A 23,778-nucleotide genomic window follows, 5' to 3' on the forward strand; every position below is an offset into this window, starting at 1 on the left:
AGAAATACCACGTTCTCACAGAAATCCGGCGTGAAGCAGCGCTTGCGCTGTGTTTCGCCGAGTAAGTGAGTTTACCGGAAGCCCAATCCCCTACCCTATTCCCTTCCCTACCCTCCCCTATTCCCTTCCCTCCCCTATTACCCTATTCCCTCTTAAAAGGCCGGCAACACACCTGCAGCTCTTCTGATGCTGCGAGTGTCCATGGGCGACGGAAGTTGCTTTCCATCAGGGGACCCGTTTGCTTGTTTGCCCCCTTATTTCATAAAAAAAAGCTACAACGATGGCTTGCTTAGTACCATTTCCTATTTCAAGGTGTTTCTTCGAGTGGCTCGTTTGGTCGTATTGTTCAGAAGCGTTTCACACCCTATGAGAGGTATTATAGAGATCCTAGATTTGTAGAGTCTCACTTAACCATAGAATTAAATGAGTTCTCATCTAAACAATATGATAGGTATTATTAGAAAAGGAGACCAAAATATTGAGTTTTAAAAACAAACTGCAAAATATTAATTTTAATGTGTTTAAAATCTATTTTAAACAAGATACTTTAAAATAACAAATTGCATTTAAACCACTAATGGCATCCTACCAATGAGTGTCCGGAGTCGAGTATTGCTACAAAAAATATCAATAAAGAGTCCCAAGTTTGTCAATACTGCGCGCATAAAAAGAGTAAAATTTGGTCCCAAACTGGTACGCAGTTCAGTCACCCTCCATAATACATCCTGTTTTACCTTTTTACATCCATAATTTCTCGGGCCATGTTATGGAATACTGTATTTATTGTCCTTTTTCCTGATTAAGGAGATTAATTTCATATTGCGAGTGGTATCGTCCATCGTCTGTATGCATTGTGTGCGGAGTACGCCGCATTAAATCTATACATCCATACATACATACATACATACATATAAATAAAATTGGAGTGTCTGTTTGTAATATTGAAAGAACCATTTTTTACTACATGCATATGAATCTACTATAAATATAAACGATACATACACCAAAACAATACATACATACATATACATACATACATACATACATACATACATACATACATACATACATACATACATACATACACACATACATATAAATAAAATTGGAGTGTCTGTTTGTAATATTGAAAAAACCGTTTTTTACTACATGCATATGAATCTATAAACGATACATACACCAAAACAACATTTTTTACATTTTTTGTCTGTATGTATGTCTGTCTGTTTGTTCCGGCTAATCTCTGAAATGGTTGGAGCTATTTTGCCAGGACTTTTTTTTGGTAGATAGCTGATGTGGTAAGGTATAACTTAGGCTACTTTTTAACCGACTTCCAAAAAGGAGGAAGTTATATTTTACTTTTTTCATATTTGTTAGCGGACTATCCATCTTTGTTATTATACTATGTTAACGCGGACGAAGTCGCGGGCAACAGCTAGTAGATAATATATTGGTATCTTCACGTTTGGATGCACACGGGTTTTTACACCCCTCTTTATGTCCCAATGTTTTGTGATAATTCGCCGATTAAGAGCAGGAATTTTATTAACCCGTTGATGGCTTTTATCTTCGGTAAGTGTTGCAACATTGTGTGGATCGTTTTTGTCGGGAAGTGCTAATACCATTATTTCTTCTATATCAATGTTGCCTGATAATGCATTGTTTGTGAAATTGTTTTCTTTTTACGCATTTGTGTACATCATGAATGCGTACGAACTGCGACTGCATGCAAAGTATATATCAAGTATTTTATTCGAATGGAAAAATATTATATTATACGCCTTGAGAAATGAGAAGTCAACGCGTAGCTATGTCCAAAGAACCTCCAGTTTTCTCATCGATCAAGGAGACCTATAAATTATCCAAAATAACGGTTAAAATGCATTAAGGTGTTTCTTCAAGCCTTAACCGATTATGATAAATTATAGTATGGAGATAATTCGAGTCCCCTGGATAGTTTTTGTTACAGGAATATGCGCTTGCCAAAAGAGGAATAGGGATGATGACAAGGTCAAAGATTAGCGAATTTTGTTAATAAAATAAAGAAATCACGGTAAAACATAAGTGTTTCCAAAATTTCAGCTCGATAGTATTTGTATTTTTTTTTTGTTATGCGCCTTCAAAGTTGGATAATCAAGTCAATTTTTTTTTCAATTATATTTCTTAATATTTGTATACCATTCGATAACTTATGCAATTAAAAGCAACTTTTGTTATGAAACCACTTTCATAAACGCAATATTTAATATACCTGTCGAACAAAGTTGTCTCCCGATGCGTACAAACTACGAAAGAGTGACGTCAGTCTTTCGTAGCACTATTGTATGGAGCGTTTCGGGCAGGTCTATTTTATGAGATGTTTGAATTGTCATATCTTGGTGAATTTTTAAGCTATCAGAGTCATTCTTTCAGCGATGTTTCTATTTTTTAAGAGTCGTTCAATTACCAATAAGAAAAAAAAATAGTCCTCAAGCCTATTTCCGAGCGAATAAAAAGTTACTGGAAACATCTAGTAATAAATAAATGTGCATCTCAGTCGTGTGGTTGATATCGCATGCATGCATCTAACGCTCGCATGCATCTTGCCCCCAGTGGGCGACTGCTCAGTCAAGGTAGCTTTAAGATAACTTCTTCATAGAATAAAAGCTTTTTTGGTACACAGAAAGATAAAATCATAAAACATGCTGACAAAAAGTGTCTGATCGTTAGCTGCTGTCGATCTAGGGCAGCCGAAAAAACCTCAGATATCGTAATTTCTATTACGATATCTAAGGTTTTTTCGGCTGGAGTTTAATAATTCACTGCTGTTGATTGAACAACACTAATGGCAGGATATTATACTCGTGTAAAAACTTCAGAAATTGGGCTTTTGCCTGTCTTATGTGGTGCAGACCTTGGAATAATAAAACCAAGCAATAACAGGCATTCAATTGCATCGAACCCGTGTATTATTATATTATATTATTCATTTATTGTTAATTAAAATTAATTGTACATGCTATAATGGCATTATATCCCTTGACTATTTGTTTTCAAATTGAGATACATTCCCCATCTTCAACAATCCGTTCCATTTTCGTCCTGCAAATTGTGATTTCACGTTAAATCGCCGATTGCCGAAACACAAGGACCCGAAACCTGTTCGGTTCCCAAACGCGACGGTTCGTTAAACTCGAGTGTAAAGTTACCAAAACTAATTAGCTCTCGGTTTCGGAATGCATTTTTTGACATGGTGCCGAATCGGCCGAAGGTATTTATTTGCATTTTTTGAAAAATATACAACCGTCCTTTTCTCAATTCAAGGTAAAATGAACAAAGTTTTGAAAAAGGGAGCTTTTCATTTGTTTTCAACCCACCTTATTAAGTGTAAAGGTTTACTAACTCTACGAGGCAAAGGTTGATGATGATCAACATAATTGCAAAGGCTTATATCCACAATATATTTGTAATCTAATGACCAGGTGACGCCGTCAGTTGGCCGTTAAAAAGTACCATCCGAAGAAAAAAATTACCGTCCAATGCAAAAAATCGTCGTTGCAAATAAACGTACAATTCATTTTGCGTATCGCAACTGCAATTTGAGCTTTAATTGCTCGTTTTAGAGTTTATTGTGGTTCGGTGTGTGTACGTTATCAATATTTACGAATACCGTGTTAGGTGATGTGTGATCAATTAAAATGCAGGTGCTGGCTACCAGTAACCCATGAATCAATGTCTCGGTGCATTCCCTGGGCATATCCAAGACGTATGGGCGGGAATCGTGCGGATTCCATCTGCTCCATAGTTTAAGAATATCCAATTATACCTATTCAATGGATATTTGAGATATTTGCAGTTTCCCAGGACCTGTCCAGTGTCCACCCATCCCCACATGTCTGCCGAATGCTTTCGTCATGAGTGGATTGTAAATTTTTTATTCGTTCTTTCGAAAAAGTTTTTTTACTCAGTTGATTTGTTTCTATTGTACTATCAGAGAAGTTGATTCCTATGCAGATGGGGGACCTACGTAGTTTGGTCGCGTGGTGTCAAACCCAGTCGACACTCGACAAATCACAATTAACATTGAATTGACACGATCCAACCAAATGACGTTGGTCTGTCAACTGCCTAGGAATCAACTTCCTCGATGGTACATTCATTTAGCTTTAAGCTGGCAATATCATATATGTAATAGTAATAAAGTCTGCATCTAATAACCATCTGTTAAGAACCCCATCTTCATCTGGATTTGATCTCATTTAAAAAAAAAAAAAAAATGATAAAAAGGCTTTACGAATTTGTCACTACAAATAATATACTTACTCCACAACAATTCGGTTTTCGTAAAAATAGTAATACAACTTTAGCTTGTTTTAATCTTATAAAATACATAACAGAAGCTATAAATGATAAAAACCCAGTAGCAGCGATATTTCTAGATATGTCTAAAGCTTTTGACTTCGTAGATCATAAGCTGCTACTATATAAGCTAGAAAAATATGGAATACGTGGCAAAGCCTTGGACTGGATTAAAAGTTATCTATCGGGACGAAAGCAATGTGTACAAATATCGAACATTCAAAAAGGGAAAGAATCTACTACCAGGTCGGACTTTTTACCTAATAATTTCGGGGTCCCGCAAGGTAGCATACTAGGTCCGTTACTTTTTTTAATTTACATTAATGACCTTCCTAACGTAACAGATCAATATACAATTTTATTTGCAGACGACGACACCACGGCTATAATTAAGCGTAAAAATATAAATTATTTTCAAAATGACATTTATAATACAATTTAAAAAATCATGACATGGCTTAATAATAATAATTTAAAAATTAATATAAATAAAACAAAATTAATACAATTTAGAGATTATAGAACACGACCTATTGACTTGAATATTAACATTGACGGCACTGCTATAGAAGAAGTTAATTCAGCAAAATTTTTAGGAATAATTGTAGATAGACACTGTGACTGGAAGGATCATGTAAACCATGTATGCGATAAAATTGACAAGTTTATATACGCAATTAAAATATTACGTCTAAAAGTCTCGACCGAAGCAGCACGTTGTGCATACCACGGATATGTTTCGTCTGTACTCTCATATGGGCTACTACTATGGGGAAACTCTGTTGAAATTGATAGGGCATTTAAAGTTCAGAAGAAGTGTGTAAGGGCAATCTGTGGAGCTTCCCCATTAGATAGTTGCAAACCAATTTTTCAGAAATTACAGATCCTCCCTTTGGTATGCTTGTATATAAGAGATATTTGTGTTTTTGTTAAGTAACATTCGCACTACTTTCCAAAAAATGCTGATGTCAACAATAGAAGTGCTACAGCAAGATACAAATATAAACTGTACATGCCACAGTGCCACATTAATATTTTTAATAAATTACCAGATAATTTTAAATCATTAAATGCAAGTAACTTTAAAAGACAAATTACTAAATGGCTATTAAACAATTGTTTTTACACATTAAACGAATATATGACATTTAAAGAAAAATAATGCAATGTATAACATATATATTATCTATTAAAATTAATTAAATTTGACAATTATAGACCAATAATTCAATGTATGATGTAATAAAATTAATTAATTAAAATCTCTTATGACATAAATATTTTCTATGTAATGTAATTATTATTATTGTATAGTTATTCAATTTGAAATGTATTTTATTTTATATGAAGCTTATAATATATTTCTTCAATTGACAAATTATATATAAAATTCTTTGTAAGATAATGATGTGGGTATTAATTAATTTTACTTATATATTTAATTTAATTGCACGTCATTGTTATGGCAGAATGTTAGAACTATAAGTAGTGAATAAGACCTTTATATCAACAACATTCTGGCAATAAAGACATTTGAATTTGAATTTGAATTTGAATCTCATTTAAAGATTGCGAGCTTGGTAACTTAGTTGTTAATGATGACTTTTTATTCCAATTGATTTGCCTTTCTTTACTTTAAAAAAATCTTTAGCCTATGAAGTATTATATTGCTTCTATGATTGAGTCGAAGCCTTACAAAGAAGTGAAGTATTCAGATACTTGGAGTTAAACGTTTGAAAGCTCAACAAAAACCGGCCGTCTCCTTTTAGGTGCTCGAGCATTACCAATTTCAGTTGCCATTAAAGTTAAAGGGAACAATTAAGTGCCCCATCATTTTGCACGTCGTTCCCTCGACGTACACTTATCCTGGAATTGCCGATAATAACTCTATATTCAATAAAGATGTAAAACAAGTGAATTATTTTAAACGACGTAATGAAATATTTTGCAGGCTATTTTCGAAGCTAGTTGGTTTTTAATTTCACGTTTAAAGTTTCTCGAAGTTCAGAAATTGATTTATCAGCGCCGATCAGAGTATTAAGTCTTTTTTTTTTTATGAAATAAGGGGGCAAACGAGCAAACGGGTCACCTGATGGAAAGCAACTTCCGTCGCCCATGGACACTCGCAGCATCAGAAGAGCTGCAGGTGCGTTGCCGGCCTTTTAAGAGGGAATAGGGTAATAGGGGAGGGTAGGGAAGGGAATAGGATAGGGGATTGGGCCTCCGGTAAACTCACTCACTCGGCGAAACACAGCGCAAGCGCTGTTTCACGCTGGTTTTCTGTGAGAACGTGGTATTTCTCCGGTCGAGCCGGCCCATTCATGCCGAAGCATGGCTCTCCCACGTATAAAGATATCTTCTATGATATGTGGCGTTACCTCTATAAAGCTCTCTACTGATTTCTCTTTTCTGTAGAGCTTCTTATTTTATATCTATCTTATATTATAACCTAGGTTAAAACATTATTTTTACAGCCTGGAACAAAAATAATTTTATCTTAACATTTTTAAAATGTTGTTTAAGAATCGGTGCTCTCACTTGACGAACGTGATAAAACCAAGTTTTGAATTGCAAGAGAAATACCAAAAGCTATAAAATAAGTTATGACTCGTGGATCCTGTTCTCGAAGCTAAGGGAATTAACTGATCTATTTTTTATCACAATAGAGTTCAAATTCCATTGGCACCTGAAAGTCGTGAGAAGTGGGAACTTTGGGCTATTTCCCCGTAATTTTACGCTTAATTTTTAAACGATCGAGTTTTTTAATATTACAATAAGCAATTAGCTCGGCTTTTTACCTGAAATTTCTTGTAATTGTTGTCGGATAGCAGGCATTCTTTAGATTCAAGGATTCGTGAGTTCCTTTTGTAAAAATTCTTATCGCAAATATTTTGGAGTGGGGCTTGCAACAATGAAATCGAAAAAAGAGATAACAGTCTTCTTCCGGAGGCAATAGTTTCAAAAGAGTTAGGTAAAACAAAAGTAATATTTCTCTAGTCTAAAATTCTCTCTCTAAACACTTTATTTACAACCCTCTATACTCTATAGTCTATAGAATTACTTGAAGACAATAACAGATTTAAACCACCGGTTAACCCCAGTCGGCTGATCCGCCCGAGCTGGCAACCTCGAGTAATGATCGTTGCGTAACAATATTCACGTACCGACGTTTTATTTTAACGCGTTTCTTTTGTTGTAGCCGGCAATAGGGCTGCCTCTGCTAAGATTTTTATTTCAAAAAAATATTTTATCTAAAGGAAACCAGGATGTCTTACAAAGGATTTCCAATCACTAACGACTTGCTCGATGATTACTTTGTATTACTCTCTCAAGAGATAAAGGCTTTGAGACATCTATTTATTTTTTACAAAAGCGCTAATATAATATTATATGTATTTACTTAAGTGATTTGTTAGAACTTTTTTTTTATTAATTTTCCCCCTAACATGATCAGGGCTGTTTTTTCTTTTATTTATATCTTTTCCGTTTTTATCTTTTTCTTTTCTTTTTTATGTAATTATTCTTTTAATACATGGCTAATACTTCGCATTATCTTTTATTTCTTACAAAATTCTTATTCTCTATGTCTTTACAATATTATTTTGATTTCTTATCTTACATTCTTACATTTTACTTGTTCATTATGTCAATACATTATATTTATATTACATTTACACATGTAATTCGTCAGTCTCGATCAGATCTTGTTTTATACATTTTTAAATAATATACTTAGTACAGAATGTCAGATTTCTTGGAACTTGGAAGTTACTGTGTGTAACATTATAAGATTAATTCAATGTTATTCTTGTTTTTCTTCCCAATTCATGTTATTCTTTCTAAAACTTGAGGACTATGTTATAGTTGGATTAGCTGTTTGGCCAGCCCTAAATCTGTATATCTATTAGTGGGCCTCGATGAACAATAGCTCGTAAAAAATCATAAAACTTAGATATATAATTAATTGCTCCCGTTGCTTATATTAGACTTTTGTTCTATCAATTTTATTGTTTTTATCCCCTACTTTATCTAGTCATGCTTATTTAGCGTACTCGGCCTTATTTATCTCACAAATTGAAGATCTAAAGTTTCTGTTAGACTAAAATTTACTTTTGATTAAGTTTCTTTTGTTGTCTTCGATTTTATCGGTGTAGACTTTTACTTGGCTAAGTGATAAAACATATTTTATGATATTTAAAAATGTGTTTCAAACTAAATTTTAATAAATAACTCTTTTGTTTCAGGTTAGTATCAACTACCAACTTCTCTCCCAAAATCCTTAAAGTCAGTAAGTCCATATCAAATTCTATGATCTTCCGTTGCTCGTATGAAGTCAACATCCCAGAGTTATTACTCAAAGGAAATAAAATGTCGGTCAAGAAAATGTTCGCTCGCAAAAACGCAAATATATTGCTTTCGGAACACTTTTTGCTAACATTAATTACTCAATGGGAAACCAAAACGCACATGTTTTTGTAAGTACCACTCACCACACTATTAACTATAGCAGTTTTTTGTGCATGCAATTATGTACTCAATTATTAATATTATGGCACGTCAGGCAGAATTTGCGTGTAGTTTTTGTACGTATTGGGATGGCGGTGAAGTCATAAAGATTATTCGCTGTCTTCTTTACAGGAGAAGTGTATTCATTTTTTTATCAGCCACTTGCGAAATTGAATGGAAGGAAAAATTATTGCGAAATGCTATTTTAGTAGGTACTTTACTAGTAGTACTAGTACTTTAGTACTTAATAAAGAAATTGAGAACATTTCTATTGTCCAGCCAATGACACATTTAACTTTTATCATAATAATTAAAGACATGAGTGGAAGAATCGGATAACCAATGTTTTAAAACATAAGTACCTACTCAAAAAATCTCTTAAAATTTTAACAAACCTTGCATCTTACCTACTTCATCATCTGGCAAATGTACATACATAATTTTTTACAGCTATACGTAATTTTTTTATTATTTTAAATCATTTTACCCGCCCTAAAGCCTCAATTTATTCAAAAAAGTCATTTTTTTATTGTTTCTTACCTAATTCTTCCACTCATTCTTAATTATAATTATAGAAATGAATTTTCTTCAAACACATAATATACGATTTTGTACCAGGTTCAATATTTTAGAGCTCCGACTCTAAAATATTGAACCTGGGACTCAATGCTAGTACGAGTCGTAATATTTATACTGCACGTCTGAGTAAATGTTTAAAATGGTGTGCATGTATGATGTCACTATTCTACACTTAACGTCGCACAAAGTATATTTGTACGACGTTTTAACAATTTCATTTTGTTTATTTTATTGTAAACATAAATACATAATTTTTACATAACATAATTTTTAATATCGAAAAGTTATACATATTAAATGCAATCCAAATTGATTAAAAGATTATTATTTATTATGATTTCTACACGATTGTAATGCAACCAAAATAAAGATTTTATTATACGGGGTGTAACGAAACTAAGTGATAATACGTAACGAAACTAAGAGAGTTCACTGTGAAAGTGGCAGCGCTGAAAGACCAAATATTTTTTTCAATTTTGTATGGGGAAACTCGTGATGCTGGGGCGCTTGCCCATACAAAAGTGAAAAAAAAAACAAATTCGGTCTGTCAGCGCTGCTACTTTCACAGTGAACTCTCTAAAAGGAATACGTTCACACCCTAAAGTATTATCACTTAGTTTTGTTACAGACTGTATAAGGTTTTAACTTTTAAGTAAATAAACATACTCAGTACTCACCCTAAAGTATTATCACTTAGTTTTGTTACAACCTGTATAAGGGTTACATATTCACCCTAAAGTAGTATCGGTAGTACAAGAGAATTTCGTACGAAGCCCGTTTATGATGAGTAAGCAAAAAACCAAAAAACGGGACCTTCTTTGCCCCCCCTCTCCATCGGGCTCACCTCGGAGGGGTCAGGACTTTTTGTATGTTTATCTCCTAACTAGTCTAAACAAGGTACCAAAGTCAAAATTTCTGCTTTCGACTTTTCCAAGCAGAATCATTCGTTTACTAGGGTATTACGTAGTGATCGATTGTATTATTATTTCTTTTTGGTTTCGTATTTTTTGTGAAAATGTCAGAATTGACAATTACGAGTATGTGGTAAGCGGTGACATTATGCTTGCGCATGAGAAGCTTGTCCTAAATCGGAATCGAACCAAATATAGTGTGTCTCCTCACCATGACCTACAGGGCTACCCTTTTAGGGCTACCTCCATAAAGGGCAACTTGCACCGTTTAAGTTAGTTTAAGTAATGGGTATTTAATGAGTATGTAGATGTATGTAAATAATATCCCAATCCCCAACCCTACCCAGTTCCCTTCCCTACCCTCCCCTATTACCCTATTCCCTCTTAAAAGGCCGGCAACGCACCTGCAGCTCTTCTGATGCTGCGAGTGTCCATGGGCGACGGAAGTTGCTTTCCATCAGGTGACCCGTTTGCTCGTTTGCCCCCTTATTTCATATTTAAAAAAATAATATATGCCCAATTACAGATCATCCATCCAACCTTTTTATTGGAAATAGCTTCAACAGATTGATTAGCCAGAATGATGGCACACAGCAAAAACTCTACACACGGTATGCTTGTTAATTAGTATAATAGTAGTTATGTACCTATTTCTCAGTACAAAAGCGTATACAATTTTACTCTGATTTCTGAAGGTAAAACCGACCACACGATTACAGACCCTTACACAATTTTCGATTTTTTGTTTTAAATATAACACTGTCTTGTTATTGTTAGATACTATAAAGAATAATTTATTGAATTTTATTGACATAACAAGTTTAAATTAACAACACATTTTTCGGGATCGCAAATCGTAATCCTGTTTTGCTCTAAACATTTAACTTCGAGACAGATTCCAAAAAATTAGTATGATATTTGCGTACGTCTGTTAAGTGTTGAGCAATACATGTCATAATTTGCGTGTGTCTGCGTAATTCATCATTATTATGTGCAGCCCGTCCGCCATTATCGATTCCAATTGATTGTTTACTCAATGGGTTGCGGCGGATAATGCTAATGTAAGTGCCTACATTCTGTTCTAAAGATTAAGTTAACATCTAATTGTGGTCTTCAGATTTTTCCATACATCCGATCGAACTGATTACAGGCCGATTTGACCCGACTCATGCACATACACCGCAATGCACAAAAGGAGTCCGATCAGGTCCGACCCGAGTCCCGACAGCCTACCAATATACAGGGTCCAGATTAGCCAAAAGTAAAAGTTGATAAATATTTATTGACTATTCACTATAGAGACGAATGAGAATTTTCCAATAATTTTTACTAATTAAATCCACTCAACTTTTGTTCGGTTAGGCAAACAAAAGTTGAAGGGCTTTATTATTAAGCTTGTTCAATAACTTTCGAAAGTCGTCCATTGGATAAATCGTCAGTGATGGGTGGCCTTTTCAGGAATTCTCTGTTGCGAAGTAGACAAAAAAAAACTGCTAGAAAACCAGCAGCTATATTTAAGTCCAAACAAACAAATTTTCAGACCCCGCTCGTTTTTTATCGCGTTTGATTTTAGCTCTGCGCTAGAATGCGCGCGGTCAGTATTGGCCATTTGTTTCATTTCAACGGACCGGATATTTTTCAGACGCTTTTTTCCATTTAAATGCTGCTTTAAACGACGTTGAAAAATCGTCCAAATGAGGCCTCGTACGTGTTAACGACGTGAACGCTAGACGTACTAATCACCATATTCAATTAGATCGGATCATAGATATTTAAAAAGTCATCAGTGTCACGCGACTATGGCAATTATATCCCGGATGTAGAGTTCTATATCTTCTGCAGATCTTATCGGGTGACGTCACAGGTGTTGATAGCTACCAGCTAGTCATTACAAGACCTTGTCTCTGTTAATTGAAATACAAAGATATATGGACTAAATGTAGCGACTAGCGATTATAGAACGGATGGTCCGTCGGATATTACCTTTAATATCAGAAGTTGTAAGACAACTTCTGCTATCATTTTTTATATTGAACATCATCAAATCTTCATTATCCTTAGCATTGTCAACGTCATCATCTAATTCTCTACTCTCTGCCTCTACTAAAACTTGTGTTTTAAGCCGTTAACCGAAAATATTTCCGCCACATGTCAATAATTGTTACTTCCCAGCTAAAAGCCGAGCTTTGTGAGGGCTCGCGTCGTAAATCTTCAAGGCAGTTTTTTTTATATTTTAATAGTAACTAAACTTTGAGTGGTCGATGATGATGATAACACATATACATATAAATAAAAATTACTATGTTAAAGCACAAATCAATAGGCGTAATAGTTTTGCCGTATATTGTACCACAAAAGTGCTCAGGTTGTGGGATATACTAGGGCTCGCTTCGCTCGCCCTGATTATAACGGATACTAAGTTTATTAACTAGAAACTGTCATTAATAAATGACACCCAAGATAGCACTAATCTTAGATTTATTGCAATGACAAATACACCTCGATCAGGGTGTAGTGTATCCGGTGTGAAGCATGAAAGTGTTGCTACGGGCGACACAATTTTTCACCTAGACGTCGCCTTTGATCAGGTTTGCTGTATGTGTAGCAGGTAGCTATAACAAACTTAATCAGTACAAGGTAACTGAGATAAGCCTTCATGAAAAATCTATCTACAATATCTTGAAAATTTTCCTTTGAACGCTACCTTGCTCGACGAAATCTGTGGCTCAGGTGATTTACGCGTTGGAGCTCAGGCCAGGCTGATTGTGGGTTCGAATCCTACCGAATGGACTAACATTTCCAAATATTCTTGGGCATCTTATATGAAATATATTTTCGATAATTTACCACGGCGCCAGACCGATGTGGTGTGAAACGTCCAAATCTTAAAATTATGGTACGATACTTTTTACCAAACACGCAAAGGATCTCTGAATATCTGAATAGTAAATTGAAATTGTTCTGTACACGTATTAAGAGGAAGAAACTATCACAAAAAGTTGTTGTAATTACATTTAAAACCACACACCGTGTATAATACATTGATTATTTTCAATACGTACATGGTTAGATGTAATAATAGATAGGCAATACGGAATTGATTTTTTTGCCACCATTTTCATCTATACTTTTTTTGTTTTTTAACACTTACAACCTTTTTTTCGCCAAGATTTAACTACTAACTGGTTTTATTCAATCAAAGAATATAAGAGATTATAATTATTATTAATTTATACGTATACGTAAGTTACAATGATTGAAAGCCATTTTTAGGGTTCCGTAGACAACAAGGAAGAGGAACCATTAAGTTTCGGTATGTCCGTCCGTCTGTTCGTTTGTCTGTCCGTCTGTCTGTTCGCAGTTTTAATACACATATTAATGATGCCGACAAAATGGTACATAAAATCTTAAAAAAAATGGTATCAAGCGGGGATGATTTTTTTCGCGTCCACCCCATCATGTTTAAAAAAACCTATCCAACAGCACCCCGTTGGATAGGTTTTTTTAAATATTATGAGTATTCAAGGATCATTTTCCGATTTAGGGATCCATTTGTGAAGTATAAAGTTTTAAAGTGGAAAAAATCGTTAGAGTCCTGTATCCCTCCTTCTACCAGCTAAACGGTTGCTTCTGGAAATGTGTAAAAATTCATGAGAGGAGGAAATATGCTGAATTTAAAAGGAAAAGTATTAAGGCTAAGAACACTTCTAAAGTTATTGAGTAATAGTCGATCAACTAAAACAATGTATTCGGCGAAGTGTAAAGGAACTTTTTTCTTTCAAATTCCTTTGAAGGGAACTGAGATGATGCGTTGTTAGTAGTGTAAAACACGTTATAAATGTACAATTATTGACCATACAAAAATTATCAAAAGCTAGGGTTACTACGGAACCCTATACTGCGCTTGGCCCGACACGCACTTTTTCGGTTTTTTTGATGATAGTACAGAGAAATTCTAAAAAGCGTACTTTAGAATAGTTATACCAGTTTATACAAAAATGTTTAAGTAATAAGTGATGTATGCTCGAATGTTTATTGTAGGTACATTCAGATATTTTAACAACATAGGAACCGACCATTACAATGTATCTTCTGTACCTAAACACATAAGTCAAGTCTTAATGTTTAGCTACCTTTGGTACCTTTCTTAGAATTGCTAAAACTCGGGGCCAAAAGTATATTCTTGTACAAAACAGAATCTCCATTACTTTTTCTACAGCTACCATCCTATAGATCAAAAATAAAACTGACATTTAATTTTAATATCATGAAATTCTTATTTAATGTATGTTAAGAAAATGTACAAACTATGTACTATATTTGTTTGCTATTATGTAGCAGCAAGTAAAACTAAACTAGTTTTGATCCATAAAGGTTTACAAAGTTCGTATAGCTTTACAATATTTTAAAATATCAGGTCTCGTATCCCCGAATATAACTTGTTTTAAGGCGCTTCGCCCTTCAAAGTTTTGACACAAATGTTGTTAAACAGCTTCTAAAAGCGCCGCGTTTTTGCTTTTAATAAAACTCTCATTATTTTTATTACTCGTTCTTTCTCATCAATTAAGAGTTTTAAAAGCTCTGATTCAATTTTTCATTGTACATTCATTAGTTTTTATGAAAAAAATGTTATTAAATTGTATATTTAATTACAAATTTCTCGTTTCAAAATATTCTGTAGCTCCTTTGACTTTTGTCTCCGCCTTTTGTCCTGGTTAATACAATATTCTATGGTAACACTATATTATATACTTGCTCTAAGCAGAATTTAACCTGATAAAAACTCCTGGTTATACGAAATCCTGTTATAACCGAATATTTGTTTTCCTTTTAGTAAGTTTAGTTTTTAGTTTTTCCAAGAGCCTTCTTCAACCACCATTGACTACACATTCGTAGCATTTTCGACAAAGACTATAAATATTACGACCATGCCCATACATATTTTGACATCCGAAATCGAATATAATATTGTGATCAGTCGTGCCTGCTCGGCCCTCTCCCATCACTATTACGCACGACCGCTCACGCATGGGATAATCGCTTCTCTTAATTTCGATACAATATGATAGGTTGAGGGATTGGCCGGGAAGTCATAACCCTCGCTCCAGTAGACGCTTTGTCCACATCGATGTACCCGGCCACGTGGAAAGCCATTAAGACTTATTGTACACGGCTAATGTGGTATTTGTCCGTTTCAGGACAACAATTACTTGCACGGAATAAAAGGGCATCGCACTACCTTAGGTCAATTATTTAGTAATCTGTGATAGCTGATATATCGAATGATTATGCTAAGAAGATTAAGCGTGAAATATACAGAGACTTAATAAAGTCGCTGGGCTTTTTCTATCTACGCAAAAATCTTGATGCTCCCGTGGCTTTGGCGAGGTCGGTGCTGTTGGAATACTGGAAGAAACTCGGAGGGAGTTTTGATAGGTAGGGCTGCGGCCGCTTATGGTAAGTGCCCTTCGCCTTTTCGGGCATAGCGAGTCCTAGATATCCACGGTGGGATCCCCTAATCTTCCACAGAATACGCAACGGCATGTCTCGTCAAAAACAAGGCCTTTCTACCTACCTATTTCCTCTCGATTCATCTGACCTTGAGTTCTCCAACATGTGGTTAAATATTTAGTGGTATATGGACAATTTCGGTAATGCCACACACTGGGGCGGAATGGGGTTAACAATGGGGTCTTATCGGCCCGTCGCAAACAATCGTAACAGTACTGCCCGGATTGGCTCTCCGAGTATTTCAGCCAATTTGGTATTAACGAGGCCTGCGTTTGCCTTACTATATGAGTTATGATCATATTCTGTAGAATGTGCCCTATTTATGTGTACAATTTCATATATTCGCGTCACTATATTATAACATGTTTGGCTTAGCCTCTTTCGTGAATGTTTTGGAAGCAAAGAGAATGTTAATGATATTAATGGTATATCGTGCGCTGGGAACTCCAACTAATTACTAATAAAAAGGAAATAAATTTTGCTAAATTATACTCAAAGAAAGGTAGCTTTGATGTTTGGTAACATGTGAAGCAATACCAGCGATTACGAATATGTAGAGCCATCGTCTATGATTGCACATGATCGACTTCGATTATCCACGCAATAGACAGTTTCGCAATCATGGTGGATCATGGTTATCAATCTTGGCCCGTCGTAGCGAGGGGCCTTCAGTTTCGACGACAGTTTCTTAAATATTTTTGTTAAGAACTCTGAATCGACAACCCTATCGTACAAAGTAGATCCGACTCGATGAGACATTTAATTCTTTTAGTTGTACAATCGATAAATAATATCGATTCCACAGACGTTTGTTGGCTTTGTCCGACCGAGTAATCTCCATTGTCCCGAATGACAATCGATTTTTTTCGACATATCCTACGTGGAGTTTTTGTACCTCTGATTGCTTTTTGTGCTTGTATTTAAGCAATGAATTTATAATTTCAGTTCGTTCCCCACGTCCATCCTAGTCATGATGACGTCGGGGTATTCTACATATTTGTTTTTATAGCGCGTTTCGAATCTTGACCAAATGTGTACTTGTAAATTGTAAATAGGGTTGAACATTATATTTAATAAGAAATTGTAATTTGGCTTAAAATTACTTATGTACGTTATTGCGTAGTAATTTGGCGTATTTTCCATGTACGTACAATTTATTTTCAAACTAGGACGTATGTACGTAGCATGGTTTATAAAATTACATGCTAATTATTCAAGATCGCGCCTAAAAGAGGAGTCTGTTAAAAATGAATTTACCTTTGAGTTTTCGATACGATCCTTTTGAACTTGACTAATCCGTTGTTAAAAAAAAATGAACCAGTTGTACTTAATGTTGACACAATATAAAGAATAGGCAGTAGATCATCTTTAAACTTCGACCACCTGAAGCGGCGAACGCAAGAAGTATATGGGTGATTTCAGATACTTTATGAGAGTATTTTTTTCCAAAGTCCCTGTGCTGTGTGCAGTTGATTTCAAAGAAACGGCTGACTTACCCTACCGTATAATATTTATATTGTGGTGTTATTTATTGTGACAAAATACGCGTTGTCCTCATTGGGCGTATCTAACACGACATTATCAACTATAAAAACACTTTTCCCAACCATTAGTGAAGTTATCAACGCTAACGAGCGGGTTAAATGCAAAAATGGCCGATGTTTACATACGTACGGTCGACGACGTGTGTAGTTTAGCATAAAAAAAACCTTATCGCCTTGTAATAAGTGCGTAAAGTGATTTCGTACCTGGGTATTTATAACCCCAGGATAATTTGTTGCAGTAATTGTTGATGTGGGTTACGAAGGTTAATGTTTAAGTGAATGTGGTATTAAAAGTCGTTTTAACGTTTAAATCTTCGGCATCCATCATCTGGGAGAGTCACGACAGCTTGCTTAAGTTGTACTTACTAACTATTATTAATGCTTTAAAATAGTATGCACATCGGTGGGGCGTCTATTAGTTAGGTGAGGCTTTTAGGAGGAGGGATCTAGGTAGTAGCCAAATGTCTCCAAATCTCACTTGGGAGAGAGGAGAACAGAAAACTATAATTTATTTAAAAAAAAAACTTAAAATGTGAGATTTGTCTTCTAACTTACATTTCACTTGCACACATCTGTCTTATCTTCAATATAATACAGGAATCAGGATGTAACAAAAGTAATTGATTGAGTGAGTAAAGTAAGATGAGTGAGTGAAAGTAGCAACGCTGAAAGACCATTTTTTTTTCAATTTTGTATGGGGAAACTCGTGACGCGGCGGCACTTGCCCAAGCTCATACAAAAGTGAAAAAAAAATTGGTCGTTCAGCGCCGCTGCTTTCACAGTGAACTCTCTATAAAGAACACAGACACACCCTAAAGTATTATCACTTAGTTTTGTTACAGCCTGTATAAAATAAAATTTTCGTGTGATTCGGAGTTCCGAACCTAACCAAGGGGGTCGAAAAGTCCTCAGAAATGTCTTACGAGTTACGTAATTTGCCCCCCCTTTAAGTACGTTAAAAGACTCAGACAGTGTACCACATTTCAAACCCATTAGGCTATTGACCTACCGTATATAATGCTATTGTTATAATAATTGTATTTTCTAATTTAGTTTCAATCTTTCCGTCCTGGTCCACAAAAAATGCACAAGGAAATAGGTAATTGTTTTTCAATTACCTGGATAAATAGACTTTAAAATCAGTATCGTCTAAGAAATGGTGTTCAGAAAACATTAAAATTTATAACTTATAGTGTAGTCTCTACGTTGGCACTTGACTTACCGTGGATTAATACAAGCGATTACGAATGTACAGACGGTCATATTCGTCTATAGTTGATGTCGATTATGTGGTAGAGATCTTCGCAATCATGGTGGCATGGTCATCCATCATTCTCCTACATGGAGAGTGGCCCTAAGCGACATCCTATTTATTTCTCCCCAACCGCTCTACTCGCAGTCGACTGGCAGGAAATCGGGTTTCTTGTGATGTTGCTATTTTTACAAGTTTTCTTTTGTTGATTTTGATTGGCGTTTCTGACGGGGTAACGTGACGGACAGACTATTTGTTATGTGGGCCGTGCGCATGTGACGTGTCGCCACTACAACAAAGGAATTTATTATTAGTATGTTTTATTAGCGTTATTATATATTTCCTTTATAATAATTAAAGTGAATTCAAGTATGTTTTGAATAAAGTGTAAAAAATTAACAACATATTTTTGTTCATATCCACCTCCTCCATAAAGACGTTTAGGCAGAAAAATGATTATTAAGAGAGTAACAATCAGTTTTCTGCCTAAACACAAGCTCTTCGATATATTTTTTCGAGTGAAAAAATATATCGGAGAGCCTTGTGTTGCGAGGAATATGATACAATACCTACATATCTATGATTAAAATGAAATTTTAACTTTGTGTCATACTGATCAATGATTAAACAAGATAATATTATCAGTATTTTATTTTATTAAAAAAAAAATTTAGGACTGCGTTTATCCGAATGCCCAAATGACTATGACCCATGCAGACATATTTTAGTTCGCTGGAATTGTCCATTCACAGTCCTGGACGAGTCGTGACTGCGACCAAAAATATTTAGACAGTTCAGCTCATAAATCACAAGTTCGATCTCGTCTGACCCCTTTCGTCGGAGTTGGACGAGACTCGACTGACGACGAAATACTCCTCGTCGTCGACTAGACGTTTTATTTTGGTCGGACTGTTTGAATATTTTATGAAGCGATATGAGCTTTTTATGTATAGTACGAGCATTTTTCAAAATAATCGTGTAGGTTTTTCTTTGCTAGTTTACTAACTAATAAATTTTTTAATTCTCATTTTATTTATAGTGATATATAATAGTGAACGCAATGAAAATTATTTATTTAAATAAAATTAAAACTAGCTACTATTTATTTTGTTAATGTTACTCAATTATAATAAAGTCCTATTTAAAACTAGATGACGCCCGTAACTCCGTTGCACCAAAACTCGTTTATCGCCCAGGAACCGTACATTTTTCTAGGACAAAAAGTATCTTATGTCCTTTCCCGGGACTCAAAGTATCTCCATGCCAAATTTCAGCAAAATCGGTTCAGTGGTTTGGGCGTGAAGAGGTAACAGACAGACAGACTGACAGACGCACTTTCGCATTTATAATATTAGTATGAATATGAGTATGTCCTTTATTTTGCTAAAGTTACTCAGCACCTAGTAGGATTATAGGTGCTTCAAAATACCCCAAAAATTTAGGAAGATTTGAAACTAAACGGGATACGTTGCAAATGCGAGCAAGCAGTTGGAAATATTAACTTGTATTATTGCAAGAGTAACGGCCTGTTTCACCACTACCTGATAAGTGGCGGATAGGCTATCTGCAACTTATATGACAGATACTCCATACTACATCTGTCAGATAAGTTGTGGATGGCCTATCCGGCACTTATAAGGAAGTGGTGAAACAGGTCCATAAAATTGTATGCTTCAACATGTAAAGTAGCGCGGGACCGCGTCTACTCGATTCTTATTTTGAACTTCAAACACATTTAGGGTATAAAAGATCCAAGGCCTTAGTTATGAAGGTACAAGCACTTTAATATGTAACTTTTGTCCGCAGGTACTAGTGCAGTGCACCCGGTTCCATGCTAGCGCGGCGATAGTGTCATCGCGCTGGCGTGGTACGGCGGGAGCGGGGGCATGCAGGCGGGCGGCGGCTGGTTCGTGCCGTGGATGGGCACCATGGGCATGCAGAAGTTCGCTGTCGCGCTGCCCATGGGCGGCGTGGTGCCGCTAGTGCCGCCCCTGCTGGCCGCCCTGCCGCCCGCGCCGCCGCCGCTGCGGCTCATCGCGCCGCCCATGCACCAGCAGCGGAAGGTAGGCTGATGATATGCCTTTATTTACCATCGGAGAATTGCAAGGCAGACGGCGTACATTTTTTGGTCAGGTTATGTGAAGTCGACATTATTTTTGTACTGTCGGCTTCTGTCGGCTATAAGGCCCTGATTCACAATGCGCAATTCGATTTAGATTCGGAAAGTTCATCGCGCGACATCCAATAAACGCTTGCCGCACCAGGCATTGCAAACGGGTTTTAAAAAATATATATGGCATTTGACATATATATTTTTTAAAACCCGTTTCTCTCCTAAATAAAAAAAATTGTTTTTCAATAATTCCATATAAAAATAAACAATAATCGACCAATAGACATTTACTATCAGGTATTACGTAACGCCTATACATAGCGACAAGTGGAGCACTACAGCAAATGGGATTATGACCGGAACCGGACGTTGATAAGGGTAGAATTAGTGGGATGTACATAACGGACCCGTTTTTCCGGGTAACCTTTTGCGGGTATTGTTTTGGAAAGGTTATTGATGATGGAAATATGGGAAAATGAAATATTCAGCCCTTTTCCGCAGGTTCTATCTGGTGAAAAATGTGGATTTTTTGAGTAGATGTTACCAGTGACTTCGTTGCAATACATTTTGCCAAGATAAAAACCTCTAGACGACCTCTGTGGCTCAATTGGTTGAGTGTGTTGCAGCTTAAGCCGGGGGTCGTGGGAATCCCGCCGATGGAACAAAAAGTTTTCAATGTTCCCGGGTCTGGATGTGTATTAAATATGTGCATGATATAATAAAAATCTTAAATACTCGTATATGTATAGTATAAAAGTATTAAATGTATATTTCCGTTCCGTTCCGTCTGGTACCTGTAACACAAGTCCTTCGGGTACTTAGCAAGGGGCCAGACTGACGTGGTGTGAAGCGTCCATAGATAAAAAGAAAACTATCCTACATCCTCTCTCGGGTCTCATGGCCTGCAGTTTACATTATCCCAATCCAGTGATCCAATCCAGCGCAGGCCGGTTTACATTGGAGTAATGTAAACCGGCCATCAAAGTATACCGTGATTCGTGAAGACGTGATGGACCAAAAAATAGACAAACATGCTTTCGTATTTATAATTTACTAGTATGGCTTCAGCCTTTTGGCACATCATAGGCATGAAGTTCATCTGGTATAAAACTGTGCTAATTTCGTGGTATAAAAATATGGAAAATTAATTCTAACTTTATATTTTATCAGCGCAAGGGTGAAGCCAAAGAGCGTAATTTGTGAGTTCGCAGAATTTCGGTCGCGTAAATATCTTTTCATACCAATCATGACTCACAAAATTACGCTCATGTGAATCAAACAGGACTTTTGTATGAAACTGAATGCAGCAGAATTTCTGCCAGCCTAAATTCTGCGACTAATAACTCGCAAATTACGCTCGTTTGGCTTCACCCAGTTCAAGTTGGAAGCCGGCTACATGAAGTTGCAGCAGACGACGTGTCGCAGCGACACTACTGGTTTGTATTCAGTATTTCTATGAAATACCCTCCGCAGCTAGCGACACTAAGCTAGCAACACCTATTCATACACCGGTAGTGTCGCGACGACACGTCGTCTGCTGCAACTTCATGTAGCCGGCTTCCAACTTTTACCTTAAAAGTGAAACATTTTTACTAAGTTACTGTGTTTTAGCATACTTAAAGCTTCGCCGGGAGGTTTATTTCTAACCGCGGTATACTTAACTGATAGTTACGGGTTAAAAATAACTGATCTATTCCCGTTAATTCCATTACCTGCGTCTAATAACACAGGTGAGGGAGATTAGCAGTTTTTCTCTTATTTGCTGCCACTGATTAAGGAGAGACAGAAGGTTAGAATGTGTACCTTTAGTGGATGTGGCTTGCGATGTAATAATTTTTTTTGGATATATAACTGGTTAAAAATTATTATATTTTAGTTTTATAGGTCAAGGACCGTAGACTTAGCACAGTAAAACTGAAGATTTCTTCGATTAAAGTAGAGAATATTGTCTCCTTTTAACTCTAAAAATAACGTACATTTTTTCCAGCTTGAGTTAAAATTTTTGGTTCTTTATAAAAAATTCTTAAAACAGTCTTAGGCTCACATTCCTGCCGCTGTATATCTACTGTGTCGCCAGGAGCCCGAGGGACATGCTTAAGCTGTCTTGGCTCCCGCATAGAAATTATTTAGAAGATAGGAATATGAAGTATTCTTCATAATAATATGGAATATATCAATCCACAGGAAGAACGGGGTTCTGTATTTCAGAGCACTGTTCCTCCCGTGGATGAGTGGGCATAATAATAACACGTTACGTTCGCGTTAATACGAGTATGAAGCTAACCCTCTGTATCTCGTTATTCTGTGTCGCTATCTACAGAAGATGCGCTCCTGCTAATTATATTTCGAGATTACGATAAGCGTATGAATGTGATTAAATATTTTTAAATTAGTCGTCCTACAACAACATCTAGACATGCTAATCTTTTCGTGCCTGGAATTAATTGATAAGAATTAAGAATACATGCGCATTTTATTTCAATGTTTATCATTGCGTCTGAGTAGCAAAAAATTTATGGTAGAAATCTTTTAAAGGTATTTCGTAATTAATTATATTTTTTGTTTGTTTATTTTGATAAATAAGTCAGTGCCTTCTACAATTTTATAACGTGTAATTATTATACGAAGACTAGTTGACCCGGCAAATGTTGTTTTGCCATATAAATTATTAAGGGTGAACAACCCTTAATAATTTATATGGCAAAACAACACCTAGATACCTACATCACCTAGGGGTATGAAAAATAGATGTTGGCCGATTCTCAGACCTACTCAATATGCTCACAAAATTCCATGAGAATCGGTCAAGCCGTTTCGGAGGAGCACGGGAACGAACATTGTGACACGAGAATTTTATAAGTATATAAGATTATACCATTCGTTTATTGCGTAAGAACTGTACATTTTAAAGGAATAAATACTATCTTTATACGAATATCGATTTACGTTTACCAATTGTATATTATCATCGTCGGGTTTTGGTTTATTATCATCGTCGTCGCCATTAGACATCTTCGTTAAAGC

The 23,778-nt window shown here is 35.8% G+C and overlaps 1 protein-coding gene across 7 annotated transcripts in view; it reads left to right on the forward strand.

The window, feature by feature from the left end:
* Window positions 1–23,778, forward strand: part of LOC121732851 (RNA pseudouridylate synthase domain-containing protein 2-like) — a 396,327-nt gene that overhangs the window by 316,517 nt on the left and 56,032 nt on the right. For 4 of the 7 annotated variants that reach the window (XM_042122882.1, XM_042122891.1, XM_042122864.1 and 1 more), the window contains one exon: window positions 20,448–20,704. The exons of the other annotated variants lie outside the window; for them this stretch is intronic. In XM_042122882.1, coding sequence (XP_041978816.1) covers window positions 20,528–20,704 — 177 coding nt within the window. In that variant the 5' untranslated portion in view covers window positions 20,448–20,527. The remainder of the gene's footprint in view (window positions 1–20,447; window positions 20,705–23,778) is intronic. 7 annotated transcript variants of the gene reach the window in all.

This window comes from Aricia agestis, chromosome 1 (genome assembly GCF_905147365.1).
Source record: "Aricia agestis chromosome 1, ilAriAges1.1, whole genome shotgun sequence".
NCBI lineage: Eukaryota > Metazoa > Arthropoda > Insecta > Lepidoptera > Lycaenidae > Aricia > Aricia agestis.